Genomic DNA, 22,885 nt, shown 5'->3' with positions numbered 1-22,885 from the left:
AATGTCTTGTAAAGAAATACTTCTCCAAAGCAAGTTATGTTGTAGAGTGACTCTTGGTATTTGCATTTTGGTGGCTCTGTGACTCTCACTAATAGCAAAGTCCTCTGAAGAGACCTGCTGTACAATGTTGAACATTGGTGGTTTTGATGTTTAGGCTTTCTGCAGCCTCCAGCCCTTCTGATTTCTGCCTTGCTGTACTGTTAAAACCTCAGTTCCCCTTGTCTAAGGCCTCTAGTGCTTTGCATACACTCTTGAAGGCGACAATGAAGAAACCATGATTTGATTTGCCTCAGCTGGCTGCAGTGGGCTACACGAGCTCCAAGGCTGACCTCCAATAACCAAGGTAGCCCAGGCCTTTCCAGGAACCAAATGCTAGAGTCTGAAATGAATCAGACTGTGTATGTGTCTCCTCTCTAGTGCCTCCAGTCAAGACGAGGAGGTGGTGATACTGAAATGCTCTTGCTGTCCCAGTGCTCTGCAGGGAGTTGGGAAGTGAAGAAAAACTGTCTAGAGCTGTCCAACTTGTGCACCCATAGTAGCCACATGGACAGATTTGGAATAACCTTCATGATGATGATACTTTGATCTGCCCTGCTGAGAGTACAGAGTGTTTCATGTCTGACTGCTGTGATCCAGCCTCTTCTGGCTGATATTAATAGTATAAGACAAGTAAAAAGAAGGGCAGTTCACTTGCTTTTGTAGCACCCAAACCAGAACTGGAGGCCATATTCTGCCTCTGCTGCCTGCCTTCAAGAGCATTGCACAATTAAAAAGGTTTTGTTACCCCTTGAGCACAGAGAAACATGTTCTGAAGTACTGGGATGTACCAGCAGCTGTGTGGGGCTGTTTTGTAAAGCTGAACTGAGATCTTTGTGTATGTGGGAATGCAGATGTTGGTTCTGCATTGAAGGATTCAGAGGGGGATCCCTTTGTTGCTCTGCAGGGCCCTTTTCTTTTTCTTTAAATTTGCTCACACTGAAGCTCTGGTGTTCCTGGGTGTCCACTGTCCACATACAGGTGAGTGTGGAAGTGGTGAGCTTGCTGCTGGAAGCAGAGCTTGGCAGGAAGGATTTACTCTCTGTTTTAGGTAGAAAACAGCCTGTGTGGTGACAGTGAACTCTGACTTGAGTCTGAGGAACTTCCCCTGGTGCCACAGGACAGAAATGTCCTTGAGAGCTGGGAGCTGACTGTCCATAGTGAAAAGGATGGTTCTGGGTGCAGGTGGGGAGATCTGCAGTTGATCTCTGCAGCTGCTTATTCTGCACATTGTGGAAGGGCCTATTCTTAAACACAATTTGTTCAACTGTTTTTGCTCCATTCCAAGGTTTTTCTTAGGGATAAGAGCACACACTGTGCAAAGTTTTAAGCTGTGTGTGCTGTGGGAGGAAGGATTTCCCTCACTGATGATTTAATTTCCCAACAGTAACATCTTTATCCTTATTTGCATGTTATATGGAATAACGGGGCAAGGTGGTCCTTTAATAACTTTTTTTTGGTTATGAGACATGAAATGGACTAAAATTCTTTGAACCTTCATCTTAATTAAAGATAGTTGTTAGAGTAATGCATGTTCTCAGAGTAGATTTGAAGGGCAGGATGCTGGCCTGTTTTCTGTCACAAAATGCCATTTGCCAAGCCAAGAGGGATCTACTGTTCCACTGGTGATATTTCAAACTTGACAAAGCACCTGACAGTGGAAGGAAAAATACTTTTTAGTGCCTATCTTTGTGATTCAGTATGAGAGGCAATCCTCCTGCATTCTGAAATGTCATTTTGGGTGTTTGCACCAAGGTCACTCCATCTACCAAAGAATTTTAAAGGTATGTATAAATAATGTCCTACCTTGCAAAACAATACAAGAAATACATTTTTCTCTGTGTTTCCAGCTGCATGGAGCCTCCAGCAGTAAAAATCCATGGAGAGAAATTTCAGAAAAAATCTTTATTTTTTTTTTATTGGAATCAGCATGAATGTATGATTCAATAAATATATTTTTATATACATTTAACAGCAGAAACTTTACATTCCATCTTCAAACTGCTGAAATAGAACTTCTGTTTTAAAATTTTTTACAAGCCAGAAAAATAATTTGTCACTGTGGCTGTGTGGTCATGCAAATTGTCTAAGTTACAGGTTTATGTCTTCATGATGTAAAAATACTGATTTGAAAGAAGCAATTGCTTTGCACTCTCACCAATGTAGCAAAATATCCTTAAATGGAGTGTAAGGCCATACCACGTTTGTGTATGTATAGATTTATACATATATATATAGTAAATTCATACAGAAAATATGGGGACATCCCTTTGTAAGGTGGGTAGGGAGAAGACATGTAACTACTTCATGATTAAGCTGATTTATTCCTTTTGAAGAATTTTACATCTTCCATTTTTAAACACGACTGCACTTTGTAATTTTTTATTTCTCACGTGCCTCCTTTGTTCCTGAAGGGAGAATAGCATGGAAATTAAACCACTGACTTTTCCATTCTTTATCAATTTGTGTAAATGAACCAGTAGAGGTACTCAGAGAGCACTTGCATTGCCCACTTCTTTCCTCCTCCTTACATTAACTCCAGGGATTCTTACTCTGAATGTTTTTGATTATTTCCTGTGAGATGTGGATAGTTCAGCACCCACCTTGAAAAGAAAATGAAAACAGTTGCATATGCAGCTCTTTCATTTTAAAGATGTTTTGAAGATGCTCATGTGAAGTTAAAGGGAGATGAGTTGTGTCCTATTAAGAGAGCTGCTCCTTTTTCATGTGCTGAAAAGTTTATCAAACTGGGCCACTTTAATGTCACTGCTTGAGATCTTGATAAGATTGAAGAAGGAAAACGCTCTGACCTTGTTGCCTTCCTTTCCTCTTGATGAACAAGCGCAAGCACATGAAAACCCACATGAATAACAGCTCAGGTTTGGGTTTAGTACTTAGAAAAGAAGGCTGATAAAGGGGCTGTGGTGGATGTGTGTCTGTCCTAGAGCCAAGGTTTGGGTCTGTGTTAAACCCCACATTGCTATCCCGAGTCATTTCCCTCCCAGGGGCCAGGGAGTGCTGGCAGAGGGATGGGACACCCCGGAACATCTCCCACTGAGGCTGCTGAGCCAGCCCAGCCTCGGCTGCCCTGCTGTAAACAGCATCAAGGCGCTGTTGTGTTTGGGAACAAATGAGCTTTAGTAAGCCAAGCTTTGGAAACAAAGATTTTCTTCATACAAATGGCTTGCAGATGGGAGAGATACAGAAATTGAGGCAGCACAATGCCAATGCTTAATAGGCTTTTTTCAGAAGATTTTGTGAGGTAATCTTCCTAGATACCAGATTTTGAGGGTTTGGCTAGTGAAGTGAATGCTGAGGGAAACTGAGATAATGTTTATCAACAACACATGGAAAATGCTATCTAGGTGCTGAACTGTTCCCACTTCTATTTGTTTTGTGTATTTTCAATTGGAAAGTATTCCTGCTCTGTGTGTTTGTATCTCCCCTCCAAAACAAAACCAAATGTGCAATGGTTGTCCTGAAGAGAAATATCTTAATATTTTTATTTTTCTTCTAAATTCATTTACAAAACAATGTAAATGGGTGTGCGTTTATAGTTGGATGAGAGAAATTCCTGGGTCCTCCCCCCCTTTTTTATGTCACTTAAGTGTAAGTTTTTCATTACTCCTTAGTTGTAATATAATAAGCATGATATGCTGTACACTGTGGTAGAAGGTGACAGACAACACAGTCCATAAAATGTCACTGTCCACGATGTTTATTTAGCCTGCTCATGGCTGTGGTTTGATCTCGGGTGGGTGGTGACAAACAACTGCTTGGGACAGGCTTGTGCATCTTCAGGGTTCCAAGGCTGCTTCCAGAGTGATGTCACCAATGCTGCAGGATGGCAAACTGCAACGAAATGCAGTGACCTTTGCATGTCAGGCCATTTTTGGGTGAAGTCCTCTGTGTGTTGCTTTGTCTTGACATCTTCCAGTCTCTTAGTCCACTGAAGTTTTGCTGTGTCTCTCACACACACACACACACAGGTGTGAATGGCTTTTAGCAGTTCCTATTTCAGGTCTTTTGAAACAGTCAAACCTTTGCTGCAGCTTGGTAAGTCCATGAAAGAAGAGATGAGCTCTGGCCACGATTAGTGCTGTCAGTACGTCATGACCAGATTGGAAACCACACAAACTTGTGTTTTTGTGTCGGAATTCCATTCCACAGTAGGCTTGAGATGCTCCAGGTGGTGCATTTTTCAGGATCATTCATTACATGTGCACGTGGAGAGGTGCCTTGGCCTTTGTGCCTCGTGCACCTCAGGAGCTGCCGGTGTCCCCTGTCCCCTGCCCCGCTCACAGGGAGCACCAGGCTGGTTGCACAGTGAGAAGGAGCTCAGAGGAAGAGTTCACAGGTCGCTCTTCCCAGCCAGGGGAAGGTTAACTGCTTCCCTGCCTCTCAAATTCTCACATAACATCCCTGTTTGGATCTTAATGTTTGTTTCCCAAAAGTTACAATTTGAACGCTCCCAAAGCTGACAGACCCCCAGATTAACCTGCTGTTGTGACCTGATTTAAGGATGGATGTATCAATTATGGTTCTGAAATGTGTCTTTTAAAGGCCCTGTCAAGTTAAGGACACACTGACCAGGGCTGGAGGGCTGTGCATGGGGTGGGGTGGGACATCAGTCTGGGCATGGAGGTGCTTTTTGTGCAATTCTCCACTCTGAGCAGGTTAACTTGGGGATTTGTCAGCTTGGCCCATGCTGTTCCTAAGATTATTTTCTCTTCTGATTTAACCCTGGAATTGGAAGAACGACAGTGTTTTTTTGGACAAAGATTGGGATAGAAAGGAAAGTACAAATTCAGTGTAGGATGAGCAGAGTGTTTCAAAGCCCTGCTTCAGTTGTGTCCCTGGCCTAGATAAGCTCAAGGCAAAGGAACTTCTGCTCCCTTGTGCTAAGATTTTGTTGGGTCAGCCTCTAGCTGAGCATCTCTTGTACAGCTGAGCTCGACTGCTGTGACCAAGAGGACTGGCCACGGTCCCTTAAAATGGTAAGGAGAGGATGTAACAATAGCTTAACTCATTAGTGTTTGTTTCTTTTTAATTTTTTTTTTTAATTATTCTAGTTATCCTGATCAAAAGTGGGATTGATGGCAAGTGGAGGCATGCATCTAACTTGCCAGGATAGTTACACTCCTGCCTGTGGAGGATGTACCTGTGTCCCACACGCAGCAGGATGAGTTCCCAGCACCTTTCTTACATAACAGAGGCTGCCCCCCTCTGCTTCCTTTCCTTGCTGGTTTCTCAAGCCCTGTTTTTAGAGGTGGCACTGCCCATGCTGTGCCATGTCCCTTCCTCCATGGGACAAGTCCAGCCTCCTGAATTCTTCTTCTAGCCCAATGAGGAAGCAGCAGTATTTAAAGCCTTGACTCCCAAGAAGACCATACTGCTTGCAGTGACTGCACTTAACTACAGCAAGGAGTGAGTACTACAGGTTCCTCTGCCTTATGTGATCCTTGATCTGCTCTTCCTTTCTCTTTCTGGATCCCTGCCCTCACTCTACTCTTGCCTGGGGAGCTGAACTCTTGGGACTTTTCTGCTTTTTACCAGTGCAGCCCCAGCAGAGCAGAGCTGGCTGAGCAGCTGTGCTCACAACACGGTTGTGGCACACTGCAGGCTCCAGAGCTGGCCCTGCTCCTCAGGAACTCATTGTTTCTTCACCCCAGCACAAGTAACTGTGGTGAGGATGCTTCTGAAAATGTGTGAGTGCCTGCCCAGGAGAGGTGGCCAAGGCACCACCCGTGGCACAATCTTCAGTATTGCATAGTTCTCGTTCCGTAAAGGTCAGTGCTTGGGATTAGGTGTCAGGTGAGAAACACTGGAGCCCAGGTCCCAACTCTGTTATCATTGTGGGTCATGCCCTGCTGATGTCTGCAGGGCTCTGCCAGGGCAGTGCTGCTTTAAGCAGTTGCCTGGCCTCCACTGTAATGGTGACTGTGATGGTGTCATCACTGCAAGGGTGGTTCAGGCTTGACCCTGCAGCTGTAATTTAGTACCCAAATTTTGTGGTGTGTTTAACCCAGGCCATCTGGCTCAACTGGTTTGTAGCCTAAAGCCTGATTTGTGTTTTTGTCAGACAGGTAACCCAGCAGTGCTGCAGTGTCACCAAGTGCCTGGATAAGGCAGATGTCCTCCCACAGACCCTCTGGGGAAGGGGATTTTGGCTTGTTACAGTGCTAACAGTCCTGGGCCCAGCTTCCCAAAAGTTTTAGCAGCAAAAACCACCTGTGAGTGCTGTGTCCCTCAGACCTGGCAGCTCTACCTGCCCCTGCTTGTGCCACAGTTGACTCATCTGCCACATCCTGCTCACAGCCTGGGCACGTGGTCACTGATGATACCTCATGCCCCAGTTTCCTGGATAGGTGAGGAGGGTGCCCTTGTTTGACTTAAGCTACTTACGCAATTCAAGTGGCAAATCTGTAAATAAAAGCTAAATTCAAGCTGTGCTGATGGCTTATTTATGCTGGTATCATCCTCTACCCAGGAAAACATGGATGATTTTATGCTGGAAGCGCTGACATACTTGACCCTCAGTCTGGGGACATGGTTTGTGTCCCCTCTCCTGGCTGGGAACTGCTGATGTCAGGGAGCTCCTGCTCCCTGTCCCTTGTGCTTTTAGAGGCAGCGATGCTCTGAGTGCTGCAGGGATTGTTAAATCAACACACAGCAATCCCCCTGCCTTTCCCCAGAATGGCAACATCAGCTTGTGCTGAATCTGTTCCATCTGTTCCCTCTCCCTGTGCATGGTCTGGGTCAAACCACGGCTCACCCAGCTCCAGCACTGCTGGGACCCAGTCCTATCCCAGGATGGGCTTCAGCACTGTCTGTAATAGATCCAGGAGCAGGAATATCACAAACATAAGACTCCCTTATCATTTCTGCTCAGAAACCTGCAGTGAGGTGCACAAGGACTGCACCTTAGCTTTGCCAGTCTTGATGGTCTTATTTTAATACAATCATATGATTCCTGCTGCCTTGTACAATGCTCGTTGGCACTGTTGGCCTTGGATGGCAGGAGTGATGTGGCATGCAAACTAAACCTCTCCTAGTGCTTTTCCTTCCCCTTCTCTGCCACTCTTTGCCAGGATCCTCATTTGACAATTTAAGTAATAATTTCCTCTGCTGAAGGCTGAAATCATCCCTCTTCTTGTTTCCTGCCCTGTGGTTTGTGTCCTTTCCAGTGTTAGAGCAGCAGGCAGAGCGATGCTGGGATGATGTGATCGAGTGAGGGAAGAGTGAACCAGGAAAGCTGCAAAGACAGAGGTCATTGTTCCTGGGCTGGGATTCCTCATCTGGCTCAGGCACCTCTAACCTGGGCTGTGCCCCTCAGTGCTCCTGCACTGGAACCCCCTGAGGGCATCACCCCAGGGCTGCTCATCCCAGCAGCTCTCAGGGGAGAACATCTCACCCACTGCAAACACCTGCAGGCAGAGCTGGAGCAGCTCTGAGTGGATGCTCTGCTCCAAGTGCAACAGCTTCTTCCGTCCTGCCTGCTTCATGACAGCTGATTTCTTGTGGGGCCCTCTGCTCCACACCACGGGAGGAGACTGAGAGTGCAAGGAGCTGATTTCCTATAAGCAGCTGCTGGATCAATGTACAACAGGGAGCTCTACAGGAATAACAGCCAGAGACTGAATTCCCTCTAACTGATGCTGTGTTCTTTCACAAAGCATGGTCAAAAAAGCCCTTAGTGGCCACCTTGGCATTCCCCTGGAGTCCTCTCTGTGCCTGGCTGGCTCTGAGAGCGCTTCCCTGGGAGCTGCCACCGTGCCTGCCTTGGGGAATGGTTTTAGTGCCACATTTTGCCCTGTATTTCCCAAGACACTGATCCAGCCCTTCAAAGTTTGCAGTACTGAGGAACTGAGCCCCACAGGAATGGAAAAAAAGGAGATGAACAAAGAAAAGTGCATTAGACTTGAATGAAGAGAGACTCATGTAGGTTCATTTGAGCAAGAGATGTGCTACTGCCTTAAGAAGTAATTGTTAAGGAGGAATAGAGAAGGGAATGGGAAGACTTAAAGAACCTGAAGTAATTTAAGATGCTAAAATTAATGACTATTAGCTTCTGCTTTGGTGCTCATCCTAGCACCCTGAAGAACAATAAGGTATCTCAATTTTCTACATAACTAGTACAGTCTCCAGGCAAATAATGGAAAATTATTGATGCAGGAGCACCACAAGATGCCCCTTCCATCCAGCTCCTTTTGAGAGGAAGACAGGAATGTGTGGGTGATTCCAAGCTGGGAATGTATGAGACAATTCCTTTGCTGAGCTGAACTCTGTGGGATGCTGCAGCAGGATGAGGGTTTGAGGTATCCAGCTCCACATTGTGCCATCCACTGCTGCCAGTACCAAGGTTTTGGAGGAAGGAATGGGATGTTGAAAGAGATTGTCTGTCTTTGGCACAGGGATAAGAACTATGTTTTATTAAGTAATGCTAGTACAGTACAAAAATATGATTGCATACAATCTGAAAAATATGGCACCACTGAAAAGTCTTTTCTCCTTCTGTAAGCTTTCCTTAAATATACATTGTAAATGCTTCTAACCTTTTTTTTCTACCAGCATTGGGAAAGGAAACAAAGTCTTTAAATCACAGTCGAGATAAAGGGCAGCCAACAGTGTAATTTGAATTGTCTTGGCTTTGCTTTAAAATGAAAGATCTTCAGAAGAATAAGAAAAAGCTGCCAGAAGAGGCAGAGGAAAACAAAGCCAAAAAAGTTCCTGTTTGGAGGATGTAAGAATATTCAGAGTTTGAAATTGTTTGTTTTGGGAGCAAAGTCTCCCAGAACTGGCAAACAAAGGCTTCTAGGAGAGGAGAATCAGGGCACCACCAGAGCCATGGAGGGGATGACCTGAGTGTTCCCAGGCAGCTGGTGCTTGGCCAAGGCCAAGGCTGAGCTCTGCAGTTTGCAGCAGCCCATGTGCTCACTGCTCTGTCCTGGACCTTCTTCAGCACCTCTCTGATTTCCTGGGATCCCAGGTGGATCAGGTATTCAAGTGGGAGAAACTCTTCTACCTGATCAAAATATAGTTAGCTGATTTTATTTTATTCTGGACAATTATATTTATGTGTAAGGAAAAAGAATTCCTGCCTGCAAAGTATTACATCTCTAACAACATCTGGAAATAATATTTGGGGTAAACCTCTCTTTTTTCCAAAGAAGCCAAGTGAATTAGGATCCAGTTTTCTCTCTTTACTGCCAGACAACTGCTGTTTTATTCAGAAGTTTTGCTTCAGAGCCTCATTCTTAAGAAGAGATAACAATTTTGGAGTTAAATTCCATCAATATGCATGGAAGCTAGCCTGCAATATCAAACCCTGTGCATTCTTACTAATAAATATAATTGCTGGCACCATTAAAGCAGCCTACTTTAAAGATGAGATAAGTTATCAAAACGAGTTCTTTTGCAATACAGAGACTAAACTTGACCTGGTACAGATGGAGAGAAATCTTTGATTTTGAAAACTACTCAGACCTGCCAGGGGCTTATAGGACAGTCTAAAGTCTTGTCTAGGTGATGAAACTCTCTGGCAGGACATCCCTGGGGCAGTCGTCACAGCACAGTCACACCTTCACCAAGATTCCAGCGTGTTCCCTGTCGGGATGTGAGTGCTGCTCACTCTCACCCTGTAGGCAGCCCAAATGGAAACTGCATAAGGAAGAGAAAATAACACTGCTTGTGCTGGGCATCAAACCTGCCCAGAGCTTGGCAAAGCTGAACTGGAAGCCAAAGAAGGCTGGTGAGAGTGTGATTCTTATTTCAGTCCCTAAACTTCCATGGGCTCCACTGGCAGCTGAAGTGCTTCTGTATGGGTGAGAAATAACATCTTTCTGATGATTTTTCATCCCTACCATGCCTTCCTCCAGCCTTATTCTGTGCCAAGAAGTGGCACTGGAGCTCTAGTGAAGCAGTAGCTGTGACATAACTGCATCTGCACCCAGAAGGCCTAGGATGAACACAGAGTTCTTCCATGTACAGCTGGAGCAGGGTGAAGTGAGGCAGAAATGTCTCCGTCCCCCTTGCTCTGCTCCTGCCCGCGGTGTTTGGGTTTGATGTAGGACCAAAGCTCAGCTGGGTGGGAGCATGGTGCATGGGATCTGTTGAGCTACAGGCAGCTCTTTTAGGAAGGAAACAACAGCCCTGCTGTGCCCTGGACATCCATCCCAGGCAGCCTGGGGGGATGGAAGGTGTCTGAACCGCGGCCAGGTTGCCCCACTGCACAGTGCAAGGTCCAGGCATCGGGACAGGACATTTTTACCCAAATGGCAGCAATTAGAGGTCATTCACCTGCATGAGGAAGGAGCTGTGGTATGTGGGTTGCCAAGCCTCTGCTGTGCTGCTGGGCAGGGAGGGAAATTCCCTGGATTTGCCTTTCATCTCAGACAAGGACACACCGTTTGAAGCAATCGCAAACCGCAGCTGGCACAGCCGGCCTGGCGCACGCGGGGAGAGTTCAATAATTCAGCAAAAAACCCCAGAGCCAGCAGCAGACTTGGGCTCCAGCCAAGGCTTGGGATGTTGTCCCAGCATCAAATAACGCCTCTGCTTGAGATCTCCCTGCTTGGGAAAGCACCATCTGCCAGGGGAAGGAGAAATCCTCAGCCCACAGGTTTTCTGCTGCTCCAGTGGAGGGAAAGGGCTGATGTGCTGGTTCATGCTCCCACTGCGTGACCCTGTGACCTTTCCCTGTCTCAGCAGTACAGAGGGGCTCAGAAAACTGGGTGGCCTTTGCCAAAATATTTTCCCTAGTCCATGCAGTGACCACTGTGGTTTTAATCTCTTTTTCTCCCTTTTTCCCACTCGCTATTCTTGTCCTTAGTTTCTTTATTTCTTTCTCTTTTTTTCTTTTTTTTTTTTTCTTCCTCTTAAACTAAAGTGTATTTAGTGCTGGTGAAAGGTGCTGAATTGGCAGCCTTGGAGATGGATGTCCCTCTACCCAGCCCCAGCAAGCCCTGATGTTTTCTCTGGTGTTTCTCCCCCTGGCATCATCCCTGTGCAGGACAGCTGGCAGGTCTCAGATCCTCTCACCTGCTTCTTTCTGTGCTGGCTGGGACCCCCATGGCTAAGCATGGCTTCAGCCTCCCACCCCAAGCTTGGGTGCTGCTGAGCTGGGCCAGAGTGGAGCTGGCAGTGCCCCAGGGCACTCTGCTGTGAGCTCTTCCAGCCTGTCTGTCCCCACAGCAGGCAGCAGATCCACAGCCCAGCTCCGCTCCCATCCTGAGCAGGACAGGGAGGAGAGTGGATGCACCCCGTGGCTGCCACTTTTCTCTCTGCCTCCTTTTGGTGCCTAAGCCAGCCCTGACCCCAAGTGCTTCAGTGCAGACTGATTGTCTCTTCCTTCGTGCTCCCTTTCACCCCTCTCCCTAAAGTGCAAACAAACACAACGCAGTCCCCCTGGCTGCTGCAGCCAGCTCACACCCAGGGGGACGTGTGGGACATCGAGCCCTTGGCTTGCCCACAGGCCCCAAGCCAGGCTTTCAAGTAACACCCCAGAGGAGTTTGGCACATTTGTCCCCTCTCCAAACACCAATGCCAACCTGTGCTACCGCTTGGGCAAAGAGAAACCCCCTTTGCTCCCCCCTTCCCACCTCCCTCCCCCCTTTCCCCATCCCCACCGAGCTGTGCCAGCCTCCCCCGTGCTGCCAGGCAGCAGAGAGGGAAAACGCAGCCTGCTCCACCTTCCCATCCGTGTTCAAGGTAAATGCAGCACCAAAATAGATACAAAAATAGAATTTTGGGTCCATCAGCCCAGCTTCACTATTAATATAACTGCTATGAAATGTCAGAAAATAAAAGTTGCTCTCCCTATACACACCTGCCCCCCACCCCCCACTGACAGTATTGCCACACGCCCGGTCCTGTCAAAACAAGGCATCAAGATGCCTGTTTTCTCTATATTTTAAATACAATTGCTTCCATCCCCCCATTGTAAACAAACATGGCAGAAAGGGGTTTGGAAAAAAAAAAAATCTAGAACAAACAAACAAAACTACTTTAAAAATACTTCATCTTTTCTAGTGTTCTGAATAATATTTCTGCCTCCTGGGACTAGAATCATGCCAGGTTGTTTAAAAGGACAGAAGGTACCTGTGACTTCTGATGAAGGCCCTGATGTCCTTCCTGGGTTTCCTTTGGATGCTCTCTGGTGGGGATGAGAGAGATAATATATTTGCTTTCCTCTATGCAAAAGTCACAAAGTGTTTGATCGGCAAACTCGTGACTAAAAAAAGTAAATATATAAAATAAACAGCAATCCACAGCCTCTTTCTTAAGTTTCCCCCTCTATCCAGTTTTCAAAGTGCAAAACCTAGAGAAGCACAGAATGATTTTCTTGAGGTGTTTTTCCCCTTTTGTTAGGGCTTTCCCCCCACGTGCTTGACTAGAATGGCCTTTCTATAGCAAAAGTCAGATAAAGCATAATTGCAGTAGTTTCTGCACATGGAATCATGAATCATTCCAGTGACTTGAGAATCTAAGCTGTTAATAGCATAAAAAAGGATTTTTTTTTTGTTGGTCATTTTTTTTTTGTTTTCTTTTTGCATTATAATTAAGCATGAATATATATTACTATATTACACTGCTTGGATTGCTGGAGCAATCCACATCTTCCTATGCTGTAAAACTAACTCCCACCCTGCTCTCCCCAGATCAAGAGCTTCTGTTCTCCTCCCTGGGCCAGTTACCCTCAGTTCACATGATTAAAAGTCCCTCCCAGCCCCCCCTCCCCTTTTTTTTGTGGTTTTTTTTTTTGTTAGTTTTTTTTTTTCCAGTAGATATTGCCGCATTCTTAAATTCATGCATTGCTGCATTGCTATTGCACATATATAAAGGATTGCTCGCTCCCTCCCGGCTGCTGCCCTCCCCTCACTGGTTGTGCACATCCTCTCTGCGGACAATCTTGTAGATGATCCAGTAGAAAATGTTGAAGATGAGGAAGGCCATGGGGAAGCCGATGCGGGAGATCTTGTCGATCTTCTTGGCTCTCTGGATGAAGAGCTTCCTCATCTCCTCGGGGGAGCGCGACGGCGGCGGCACCGGATTGGTCGTGTTGTTGTTGTTGGCTCCCTTGACAGAGATGCCATCCTTGGCTTGTAGGCAGGCTGGCCCCATCCCATAGGCAGTGAAGTTGAACCTGCCTTCCCCAGCCTCGTCCTCCTGGAACAGATTGAGCATGGGACTCTACTTAAAATGAGATATAGACAGTGCACCCTCGCTATAAGGCTCTCCACTGACAGTGTCCTGCTCTGCATGGGAAAGATGCTCCCACCATGCCTCAGCCCCCCTTGGGCAAACCCCCTGCTCTTGGGAGATCAGCCTTATAGAGGGGTGCCAGCTGTGTGGTGCACAGATGCAAATCAGGGGATCCAGGCACCCCGTGGACAACAGGACTGACTTCCACTCTGTCGAGGTCTTTGACACTTTTAAGGGTTTGTGGCGCTGCTCTCATTTTTCCAGCTGCATCCCCTGTTTTGCTTCTGCCTCTCCCTCCCCCCACCCCTCCTATCAGCACCTTCTTTGCTTTGCCTGTGCAGTTTCAGCTTGCCCAGAAGGAGTGGGCTCCATGTAACTCAGGTAGCCAAAGCCGCAGCTGCTTCCTACGGAGTTACATGGACACGCGGGAGCAGGAGCTGTCCAGGAAAAGAGCTCTGCAGGCAGCGAGCAGCCAGCCCTCACTCGCCTGCCCACGGCACCCCACGGCCATCCCCACCAGCCAGCTTCTAACTCAAGTGCCCTGTGGGTCAATGGCAAGGCATGGCTGCTTGTGGTAATGCCAATTATTGAGAAAAAATACACTTCGTGTTCCTATCTAAAGGCAAATGGTGTTGCTGGTTTTTTGGTTTTCGTTTGTGGTTTTTTTGGTGAAAGTTTTGCTGGAATCCCAGAATGATTTAGCCCTATTTTATTGAACACAGGGGTGTAATGACAGTGAAAACCAAGTTTGGCCCAAGTAATTCAAGCAGTGAGTTGCAGAGGCAGAATCCAAAGTCTCTTGACTACAGGTCACCAAGGCTAATTGTAGACCAGTGGCACTAATTAGTCATTAGCAGAGACTGATCCAAGCTGTGTCCCCCAAAACTGACCTAGCAGCCCCCTCCCTTGTAGCTGCCTGCCCACTGTGCCCTGCTGCCCCTTGCCCTGTCCTTTGCAATGTTTCTTTTCTGGATGGCACCTGCATCCCATGAGCAGCTGCATGGGATGGAGGAGCAGGACACAGAGGACACTGCCAAGTCTGAGCAAAACAAAACTACCCAAATGAAATCAAGATCTGGCTTTCTGCAATACTCAGAGCTTATGGACCTTCTCATCGTGTCTGTAGTGCAGGGGTTCAGGTAAAACTGCCTCTCCTCTTTTCCCATTGCACAAACAAACACTGGCATGTGTCTGGCTTAACCTAAACCACTCAATCCTTAATTCACTGGATTTTTTTATATTTTTGTTGCTGAGGGGCCACTGGCTGTGACTTTGTTTTGGCCACTGTGGCTTTGTTTTGGTGGGTGCTGTAGCGGGGTGAGAGAAGACAATAGAGCCTTTTTCAAGGTTCCATGTCAAAGGAGAAAGGCAAAGACACCACCATGCACACTGGGAAGTGTTTCCAAATGCACCTCATGGTGTCATGTTAACCAGACTGGTCCATACCACTGTAACATCTCACTGTTTTTTTCAGCCTGATGTGTCATGCCTAAACCTGTCAGAGCTACCCAGTCAAGACATCAGGACAGAGCAATTAGTGCCTCTGGCAGCTGCATTAGCCCACTGGCATATTATCAGTCAGCTTGGTTTTCTGATGAGCCTGCAAACCTTGTTCATTTAGCTTTTGTAAGTGTTTCTGTTTATGCTTTGCTCCAATTACATAGCTGTGAGATTGGGCAGGGACTGTGCTAACAGCCTTATGTTCAGTGGAACAGCTCTGGCAAATATCTTTAAAACTCCTCTTGCATTAGTGAGGTTTTTTTCCCTTCTTATTTTTTATCAACAGATTGATCTGCATACAACAGCACAGATCCAGAGACAGGATGCCTGAATCCAGAGGAAGACATAAATGCACAAATGCACCCACGTGGGCAGGTTTAGCTCTGCCTCTACTCAGCAGGCTGCATCTTTTGAAGCAAAGCTTTGTTGATTTTGGGATGGCAGAGCCACGCTGAGTGCTGAGGATCTTATCTGTTACTTCTTTTCCTTTGCATCTGTCCAATACTTTTCATCCCTGGTCCTGGCTGGGTTGAACACAAGTGAACAATTATCTCTTGTTTTGCAAATAGGATGACTGAAGCAGAGAGAGAGAAATCTAGAAAAACACGGAGATTCCTGCTCCTCAACCTGTACTTCCTCCTGGAATAGTGGCAGTTCTCCAAGCACACACTGTGAAGTGCTGCAGGACAGGTTAGACATGGGGAAAGACTTCTAATCTCTGGGACAGTGAAGCAGTTGTATGGGAGTAAGTTTCTGGAAGGCATGGATCATGGAGGGCTCTTTTAAAATAGAGGGGACAAATACCTGTGAGAAATATCTAAGGCAGACCTTGGTGGTCACCTATGGGCTTGCTTGAGATTTTCATCAGCAAAATGTTCTTTGTTTTTCCTCTCCTAGCAAATGTACTGGTTTTTAATGCTCTCCCTAGGGCAGCCTCTCAGGCCTGGTGCTGAAAATTTCCTAACCCCTTTCCTGATTCTACCAGTTAAATAGGAACAATTTATAAGTGCCTTTGGCCTTGTGGTCACAGACACCTTTTTGTTTATTTCTAGTGTGTTCAGTGAAGCGAAATCTTTGCTGTGGCACCTCAGCCTAAAAGCTGTTAGAGCCCAGGCCAGGGAGCTGTCGGAGCTGCGTGCATGCTCGGATTGGGATTGGGATTGGGATCAGCCACGGCAGGTAAGCATGGAGCAGGCTAAGGCTAAGAATAAAGCTCTTTCCTTCCAGGAGGAATGTGCAGTCAGTCTGAGAAGCAGATGCTTTTGAACACGGAGATGGCAGAGACAAACGAGGTGTCACTTACCTCTGGGCTACTGTAGGCTGTCATCTTGGGGGTGCTGCTCCCTGACACCTCCCTGCCTGCCTCCCCCCAGCCCTGGCTGCAGCTTCTGGGGAGCAGAACTCACACCAGAACATCGCTGTGTGAAAACTGGCCTGTTGAGAACTACCCTTTGGGCTGAGACCACCTGGCTGGCTAACAAAACCCAGCCTGCTGGACTCTGGGGTCAGCAGGCTGTTAGAACAGACTCAGTTCCTTGAGGCAGCCCTTGTTTTTGGTGTGTGAGCCTTCTTAACATCTGACCAGGTACTGGGGACTTCCCAGGGGGCTAGTGGCTCGGTTCAGTTGGCCATGGTGTCCTGCTGGGACAGTTTTCAGCTGTGTCCTTCATGCTTTATGTATTACCTTATGATGTCTCCTCTTCCTTCTGAACCTGAGCAGCTCTTTGTGCTGCCGAGACACGAAGTTGACGGCAGCGTATTCCAGAAGAGCAGAGAACACAAACAGCAAGCACACGGCCATCCAGATGTCTATGGCCTTCACGTAGGACACCTAGGAGTCAGAGAAAGAGACAGAAATGGGGTGGCTTCCTTACCCAAAGGCATTTTCACTTGGTGTTTTACATGTCTGACATCTGTTCTTCATACCAGAATCTCGCTCATTTAATGTAAATGTGTTATCAGGTCACTGAAACACCTCATGGGCTCTTAAGTAGCAATAATTCCACAGCTTTTCATTTATTCAGGCCTTGACTGTGATTGTTTATATGCAAGGAAAACAGTAGTCCACCATACCAGAAGCCCTTCATAAAGGGAAATTCAGTGCTATTACAAAAGTAGGATGGTCAAGTGACTAAAAAGCTAAAATGTAGAGTGCACATCAATGTGTGGTTGTTGCAGGGGTTTGTAAAGTACAGAGCTCCTGGTTACTGGGAGCTGTGGTGAGTGCTGAATCTTAGGGGAAGTTTTGCTGCTAGTCACAGAGAATTAAAAAATTTTCAATGTGGGACTGCAATTCGTTCAGTTTGCCCTTAAGCTGGACTTGTACAAAGGCAGCAGGAGGATCTGTGTAGGGATTTACTTAGGTGCTGTCCCCAAAAGAGGCATGATTTCCCTGGTGAAGACAAGGCTGTTCCCTACCTTGGGCAGTGATGCTCGGGAGCCAGAGCTCTGCGTGGTCATGGTGAGCACAGTGGTGATCCCCAGGCCCACACGAGCAGGTGCAGCATCCATGTTGATCCAGAAGGAGATCCAGGACAGAATGACAATGAGAAGGCTGGGGATGTACATCTGGATCAAGTAATAGCCCATCTGCCTCTCCAGGTGGAAACGAGCTTCTATACAGGTGAACTTGCCTGAGGAGGATGGGAGGTACAAGGAAGGTTATTGGTAAGGCACGGGGAGCCTCCTGTTTTCAGCCAGTGTCTGGGGATTTTCCTTGATGAAACAGTCTTGTTAGGGGAGGAAATGAACAGCTGGTGTCCAGGGCATGTAGTGATAGGACAAAAGGGAATGGCTTCAAACTGAAAGAAGGTTTAGATTAGATATTAGGATGAAATTCTTCCCTAGGAGGGTGGGGAGGCCCTGGCACAGGTTGTCCAGAGAAATTGTGGCTGCCCTGGAAGTGTCCAAGGACAGGGCTTGGAGCAACCTGGGATAGTGAAAAGTGTCCCTACCCATGGCAGGGGGTTGGAGCAGTATGGTCTTTAAGGTCCTTTCCAACACAAACTATTGTAGGGTTCTATGAACATTATCGTAGCAAAGAAAGCCCTTTGTTGTATGTCCTTTGTCACTTAAATTTTAAATACAAAAGAAGGTTCTAGGAGAGAAGATCCTAACCAAACACCCTTGAATTGATGTGGATGTTACTGGGGACAAGAGGAGTTCACACATTTATGTCCATTAGCTTTTCATTTGCTATATATATTTCTACATGTCTGTTATCTCTGGAAGTGTAAGACAAGGCCAGAGTGCCATCAGACAGAGGAAGAGACTCTGGCAAATTCACAGTCCTGTATTCCTCTCTACTGAACTCCTCAGTTAAGGCTTAACAGCACTGACCTGTGTTGTAGTGCTTTGTGCAGTATCTCAAGTCTTTTTCTTCTTTGAGGATAAACTGAGGCAATGTCAGCCCATCAGCAACTTGCACTGCTCCTTTTTCTTGCCACTCAAATATGAGATCATTCATCGTGTAGCCAACTGTAGAGAGGAAGGGACAAATGTAACATGAATCACATTAAACACTGGTCTGCAAAGGGACAGTGTTGCAGAAGAAGAGAGCTCGGAGGCAAGGGTGCATCCTGGCCTCCCCTGACAGTGCTGTCATGAATGGGATTTGGGTTGAGGCAAAACTGCTTGTTCATGTGATGAGAGCCAGGGCAACGACCTCCCCTGGAGCTGCAATGGATTTTCTGCATCTAATCACATTTTTTCTTGAATTTGGCTTGCTGAACTGTTTTCTACTGTTTCCAGCTTGACCTCTTTCTCTGGAAGAAGCTCATCATCTTTCCCTCCTTTGGGATAAGCAGCATGTACAAGTGGCAGATGTTCATCCAGAGAGAAAACATCCCACTTGCAGCTGAAAGCACTTTCACCTCTCTCCTGCAAAGTGGAAGGCCAATGTAAATACAAGCAAGCCAGGGCTCCTGGCACAGGATCTTTTGGGGTTTGGCTTCTCTAGCAAATGTCACATGTGCTGAATGAAAGGGAAATCCTAAGCAAGAGGTTCCTGAGCAAGCCTCCAGTGAAGGCTGGGCTGGGAATGGGTTGCAGCTGGGAAAGGAGATGGCAGGAGAGAGCAGCAGGGAAAAGAGGCTGTCTTCTCTCCAAAATGGGGATGTGCACAGGACTCACAGCTTTCTAACTGCATGATGCACGTCTGTACGTCCATGGGGAAGTTCTTCAGGTCCATGGGGCAGGCCAGGGTCAGTGTGATCCTGAGGAGAGAAGAGAGCACAGGGAATGCCAGACAGTGAGCCCTGCTGGGGGCTGAGCCCCTCAGACACACCCAGCTGGGGATCCACGGATCACCCATCGCTTCCCTGCCTGTGCTGGACATTTGGGGCTGTGCTGCCATTCCCAGCAGAGGGCTTTGCATTGCAATGCTGCTGGAGTCTGTAACAAAGGCTTCCCCCACCAAACAGCTCTGCTGCCTCGCGTTGCCTGTCTTGCCTCAGGTTCACAGCAGGCTGGATTAGCAGAAAGTCCAAGCCCACTCTCTGGAACCCCCAGACGCATTTCTAGAGACTGGCACTGCTCATAAATCTCTGAACAGAACATTTCTGCGTCATAAAAGAAAACACCAAAAAGAAGTTTGATCAAGATCACATGTTTGTGTATGGGGAAAGAAAGACTTGAGTGGGAATTTCTGCAGGGAAAATGCCCTGTGCCAAGCCAGTATGAACTCCTGTATCTTCCCAAATTCCTGCAGAGCCCTTGAGACCTCTATTTCTGTCTCCATTTTCCACTAGGTGCAGGCTGCATTTTCTGTGTTATTTTGCTGTGCTGCTCTGTACTGTGATCTATGCTTAAAATGTTTGGTTGGTTCAACAAGCTGATACTAAATGATTTGCTCCAGATAGTTAGACTTGAGTTATTTGGTTTGATAATGTTGAAAATGCTGTTCCCTGAAGTGTTTAGGGTTTTCAGTTTTTTGCCTTGATGTAGAAATAGCAGAATTACCCAGAGGACAGAAATTGAATTTTTCTATTATCAGACCTACAAGAAACTTATCAGGAGGGAAAGATACTTTAATTTAAAATTTTATGTTGTTAGAAATTCTCAGCTTGAGTTTAGAGGCATGTTGAGACAGAAGATGTGACAAAGTCCACCTTCTTGTAAATGCCTCGACTAGAGTTTGATTATTGCAAATAGTAGCAAAGAACCAGTTAGAAAATGGCAGAGCACCTTGTAGAGATATTTTTTTTTTAAAGGGAAAGACTATTTCTCTTTCTGGAAACTCTTTGCATTTACAGTGTGCTCTTCTTAAGGAATGTCCTCTTTCTTTTTAATTTTCACAGGAAAATGAACTTATTAAGAACCTATATTTCTCACTTGGAGATGAATGAGATAGGAAAGCTGTTCTTTCTAAACAAGAACTGAAATATTATCAAGTTTTTGCCTTGAAAATGGTGATTTTTCCATGTCCCCTGCTGAGTCACTGCTCTGTTTGGGTTGGGCCACCCTGCATTCCCCCTCTGTGCCCCTGCAGACCCTCCTGGAACAGGACTTTGTGCCATGCTCACCACCAAGTTGCCACTCTTAGTTTTGCTCCCTGCCTGTTTTTAAAATGAACAGTGAGGTTTTCCCATTCAGCCACCACGTGGCAATTCTTTTATTGTTTTGGCCATCAGGGAGCTGGTCTTTGGGCTGGAACCACCTTGGTGTTTGAGGGAGGCCTTTGCAGCATCAAGCTCTTTATTTCCCATTTTACAGCTCCACTCTGCTTTTCCTTCCCACAGCTGCCACTGGGAGCTGCAGTGTCAGATGGGGTGAGTGTTCCACAGGCAAATTTATATTATACACGAGGTGAGAAAGTCTTCAATATAGAGTTAAACTTTCCCATTCTAAGCTTGTGATGTTTGATCTTAATTTCACTGGTTTAAAATAAAGTGGGGTTGGAAGTGAAGGTGGGGGCTAAGGTTGATTTCTTGTGGGAAATTCAGTGCAATTAGTTTGATTTTGCTGGTGGATCCTTGGATCTAGCAAAAAAAGGGGTAACTGGGAAAAACTAGGTTGAGACAAAGCCATGGGGCTCTACTTTGCATTTTCCCTGATTTTGATTTTTTTTTAATGTCAGGAAATGCTGCAGCTTTGAAAACAGTGTTCATGAGTTTCTACTGATTTTCACCACAGCAAAGCTGGTTTTAGACTTGTGCTAACATAAAAGACACCTGAAGTAATTTTACATTAGGGATGCTAAGGAATCTACTAACAAGGAGCAGAATCCTTGAACTGAAAGAGGTAAAGATGAGTTAAACTCCATCCCAGAACAACCCTCTGTCTCAATATGCTTTAGCAGAGGTCCCTTCCCACCACATTGCTTCAACACTGCTAATTGTATGATCTGTCACCTTACAAACCCCTAAATTTCTCCATCAGCATGCCAAAGTTGAGGCTTGAGTGGGGGGTTCCCCACCTTGGTGGAGTCTCCTCACCTGATGCTGTAGAGGACATTGCCATTCCGGGAGATCCTCAGCAGCTTGTTGTCTGTGGTAATCTCATGGAAATGGGCCCCTTTCTCGTTAGCAAAGAACAAATCAGGCTTCCAGATGGAGTCCAGCATGGAGGGGTCCAGGTCCAGGGAGTCGTCAGGGTACTCGTTGTAGGCCAGCCGGGGGTCGTTCCACTGCTGCCGCAGGAAGATGTTCACCCTGTAATCCTGCACACAGACAGCCAGTCAGGGCTCAGAGCAGCCTCAAGGTGCTGGCAGCTGGGGAACACACACCAAAATCATCCTAAAATGAGCCAGACCGTCTCCAGGCCTACGGATCCCAAGCTATGCCAAGTGTTTTTGGTATTATTCCTCAAGGAAGTGTTATTAACTTTTAGCTTTGTAGCTGACAGCTATGTCATAGCAGGAGCAGCTGCCTGTCCCTGCATCCCTCTGTCACAGCAATTGTCAGCTGTGTGGGCAGTGTCAGGACCTCTCTGTCTGGAGCCTGGGGCTGCCGAGGGGATGAGCAGTTGTGGAGGTCAGAACGGCCCCTGTCAGCAGGAGGATGTTCCCAAGGATTAAGTGGGGAAAGAAACTGAAACCAGCTTCCTTTTAGTGCTGAACAGTCCCATATTGTGATTATCTGTGGTTCCCCCAGCACTGGGAAAGGAAAAGGCTGTGCCTGAAAGAGAAATTCCCTGTGTGTCTGCTAATATAAGGATAACTCAGATGAGCCGATGGGAGCAGCTGCCCTTGGTTAGAGTTTATGAGCAGGAGAGGGATATGCATGAAGTCTGTTCTCCTGTTCCTCAGTGTTCTGGGTTCCCCTCTCTAGTGTCAAAATGTCATAAAGGCAACAGATTTTACAGGATGATCATTTCCTTAATTGAAGGTAGTCCCTCAGCACTATGCAAAATTATACTTGCTACATAACCACGAATCTTACAGCTCCCCTAAGTTCCTCAGGTCAAGGCTGGCTGCTGAGGCTGAGTTCAGACACTACTGGAAAAGTTAGAGGCAGTTTCTCTTCTCCCTGTCTGACCAACAGCTTCCCATGGTGATCTGCATGCTCCTTTTCTTCTGACTTTCACATAGGAAAGTGTGCCAACAAATTGAAATGGGGAGAGGATGTGCCAGCTATCAGGAGAGGGACGAAAGCTCCACAGCCATAAATTAATTGACATTTTCTAAGTATAGAGGCAGACTGTTTCTGAAGAGCAGCATATAATAAACCAATTCCACTGCCCAGGCCCAAATGAATAGTTGTTCTCATGATTAAGGGTTTCTTTGCTGCCTTTCTAACGCAAATGTACTTTGAAGACTTTTATTAGGAGACAGTAAATGGAGGGTGTCTGATGTGCTGGCTGGTGTCTGATACCTGCTGCAGGCACTCGGTGACAAGCTCTCCCTCACTCTGCCACCAGCTCTGTTCTTTCCATCTGGAGGACACAAAGCTCTGGAGCTGAAGGGTGCCAGTACAGGAGAGACTTTCTGGTGCTGCTGCCTCCAGAGCTCACTTGCCTGTGAACCTGCAGCCTCTTGTCCAGGAGGACTCGACTCCCGTGGTGGAGAGGATTATGCTGGGTGCTCTGTTTTGGATGAGGCACTTCCTAGCCAAACACATGGTCCAGAGTCTGTTTCAGGCCACTTTGTGCCATCTGCATCCTCAGAGCACAGAAGCTGCTAATGACATTAATAATTGTGACAACAGCA

The 22,885-nt window shown here is 46.7% G+C and overlaps 1 protein-coding gene across 2 annotated transcripts in view; it reads right to left on the bottom strand.

The window, feature by feature from the left end:
- Nucleotides 1-12,782: 12,782 nt before the first annotated feature.
- Nucleotides 12,783-22,885, bottom strand: part of GLRA1 (glycine receptor alpha 1) — a 36,476-nt gene continuing 26,373 nt past the window's right edge. Inside the window, exons 4-9 of one of the 2 annotated variants that reach the window (XM_033517769.1) lie at nucleotides 21,174-21,397; nucleotides 18,871-18,953; nucleotides 18,079-18,216; nucleotides 17,158-17,372; nucleotides 16,424-16,570; nucleotides 12,783-13,227 (exon numbers count right to left, since the gene is read on the bottom strand). In XM_033517769.1, the coding sequence (XP_033373660.1) occupies nucleotides 12,913-13,227; nucleotides 16,424-16,570; nucleotides 17,158-17,372; nucleotides 18,079-18,216; nucleotides 18,871-18,953; nucleotides 21,174-21,397 (1,122 nt within the window). In that variant the 3' untranslated portion in view covers nucleotides 12,783-12,912. The remainder of the gene's footprint in view (nucleotides 13,228-16,423; nucleotides 16,571-17,157; nucleotides 17,373-18,078; nucleotides 18,217-18,870; nucleotides 18,954-21,173; nucleotides 21,398-22,885) is intronic. The other variant, XM_015642269.2, reaches the window with a different exon arrangement.

This window comes from Parus major, chromosome 13 (genome assembly GCF_001522545.3).
Source record: "Parus major isolate Abel chromosome 13, Parus_major1.1, whole genome shotgun sequence".
Classification (NCBI taxonomy): Eukaryota; Metazoa; Chordata; class Aves; order Passeriformes; family Paridae; genus Parus; species Parus major.
The sequence above is the reverse complement of the archived record's forward strand: the minus strand, read 5'-3'. Positions and strand labels throughout refer to the sequence as shown.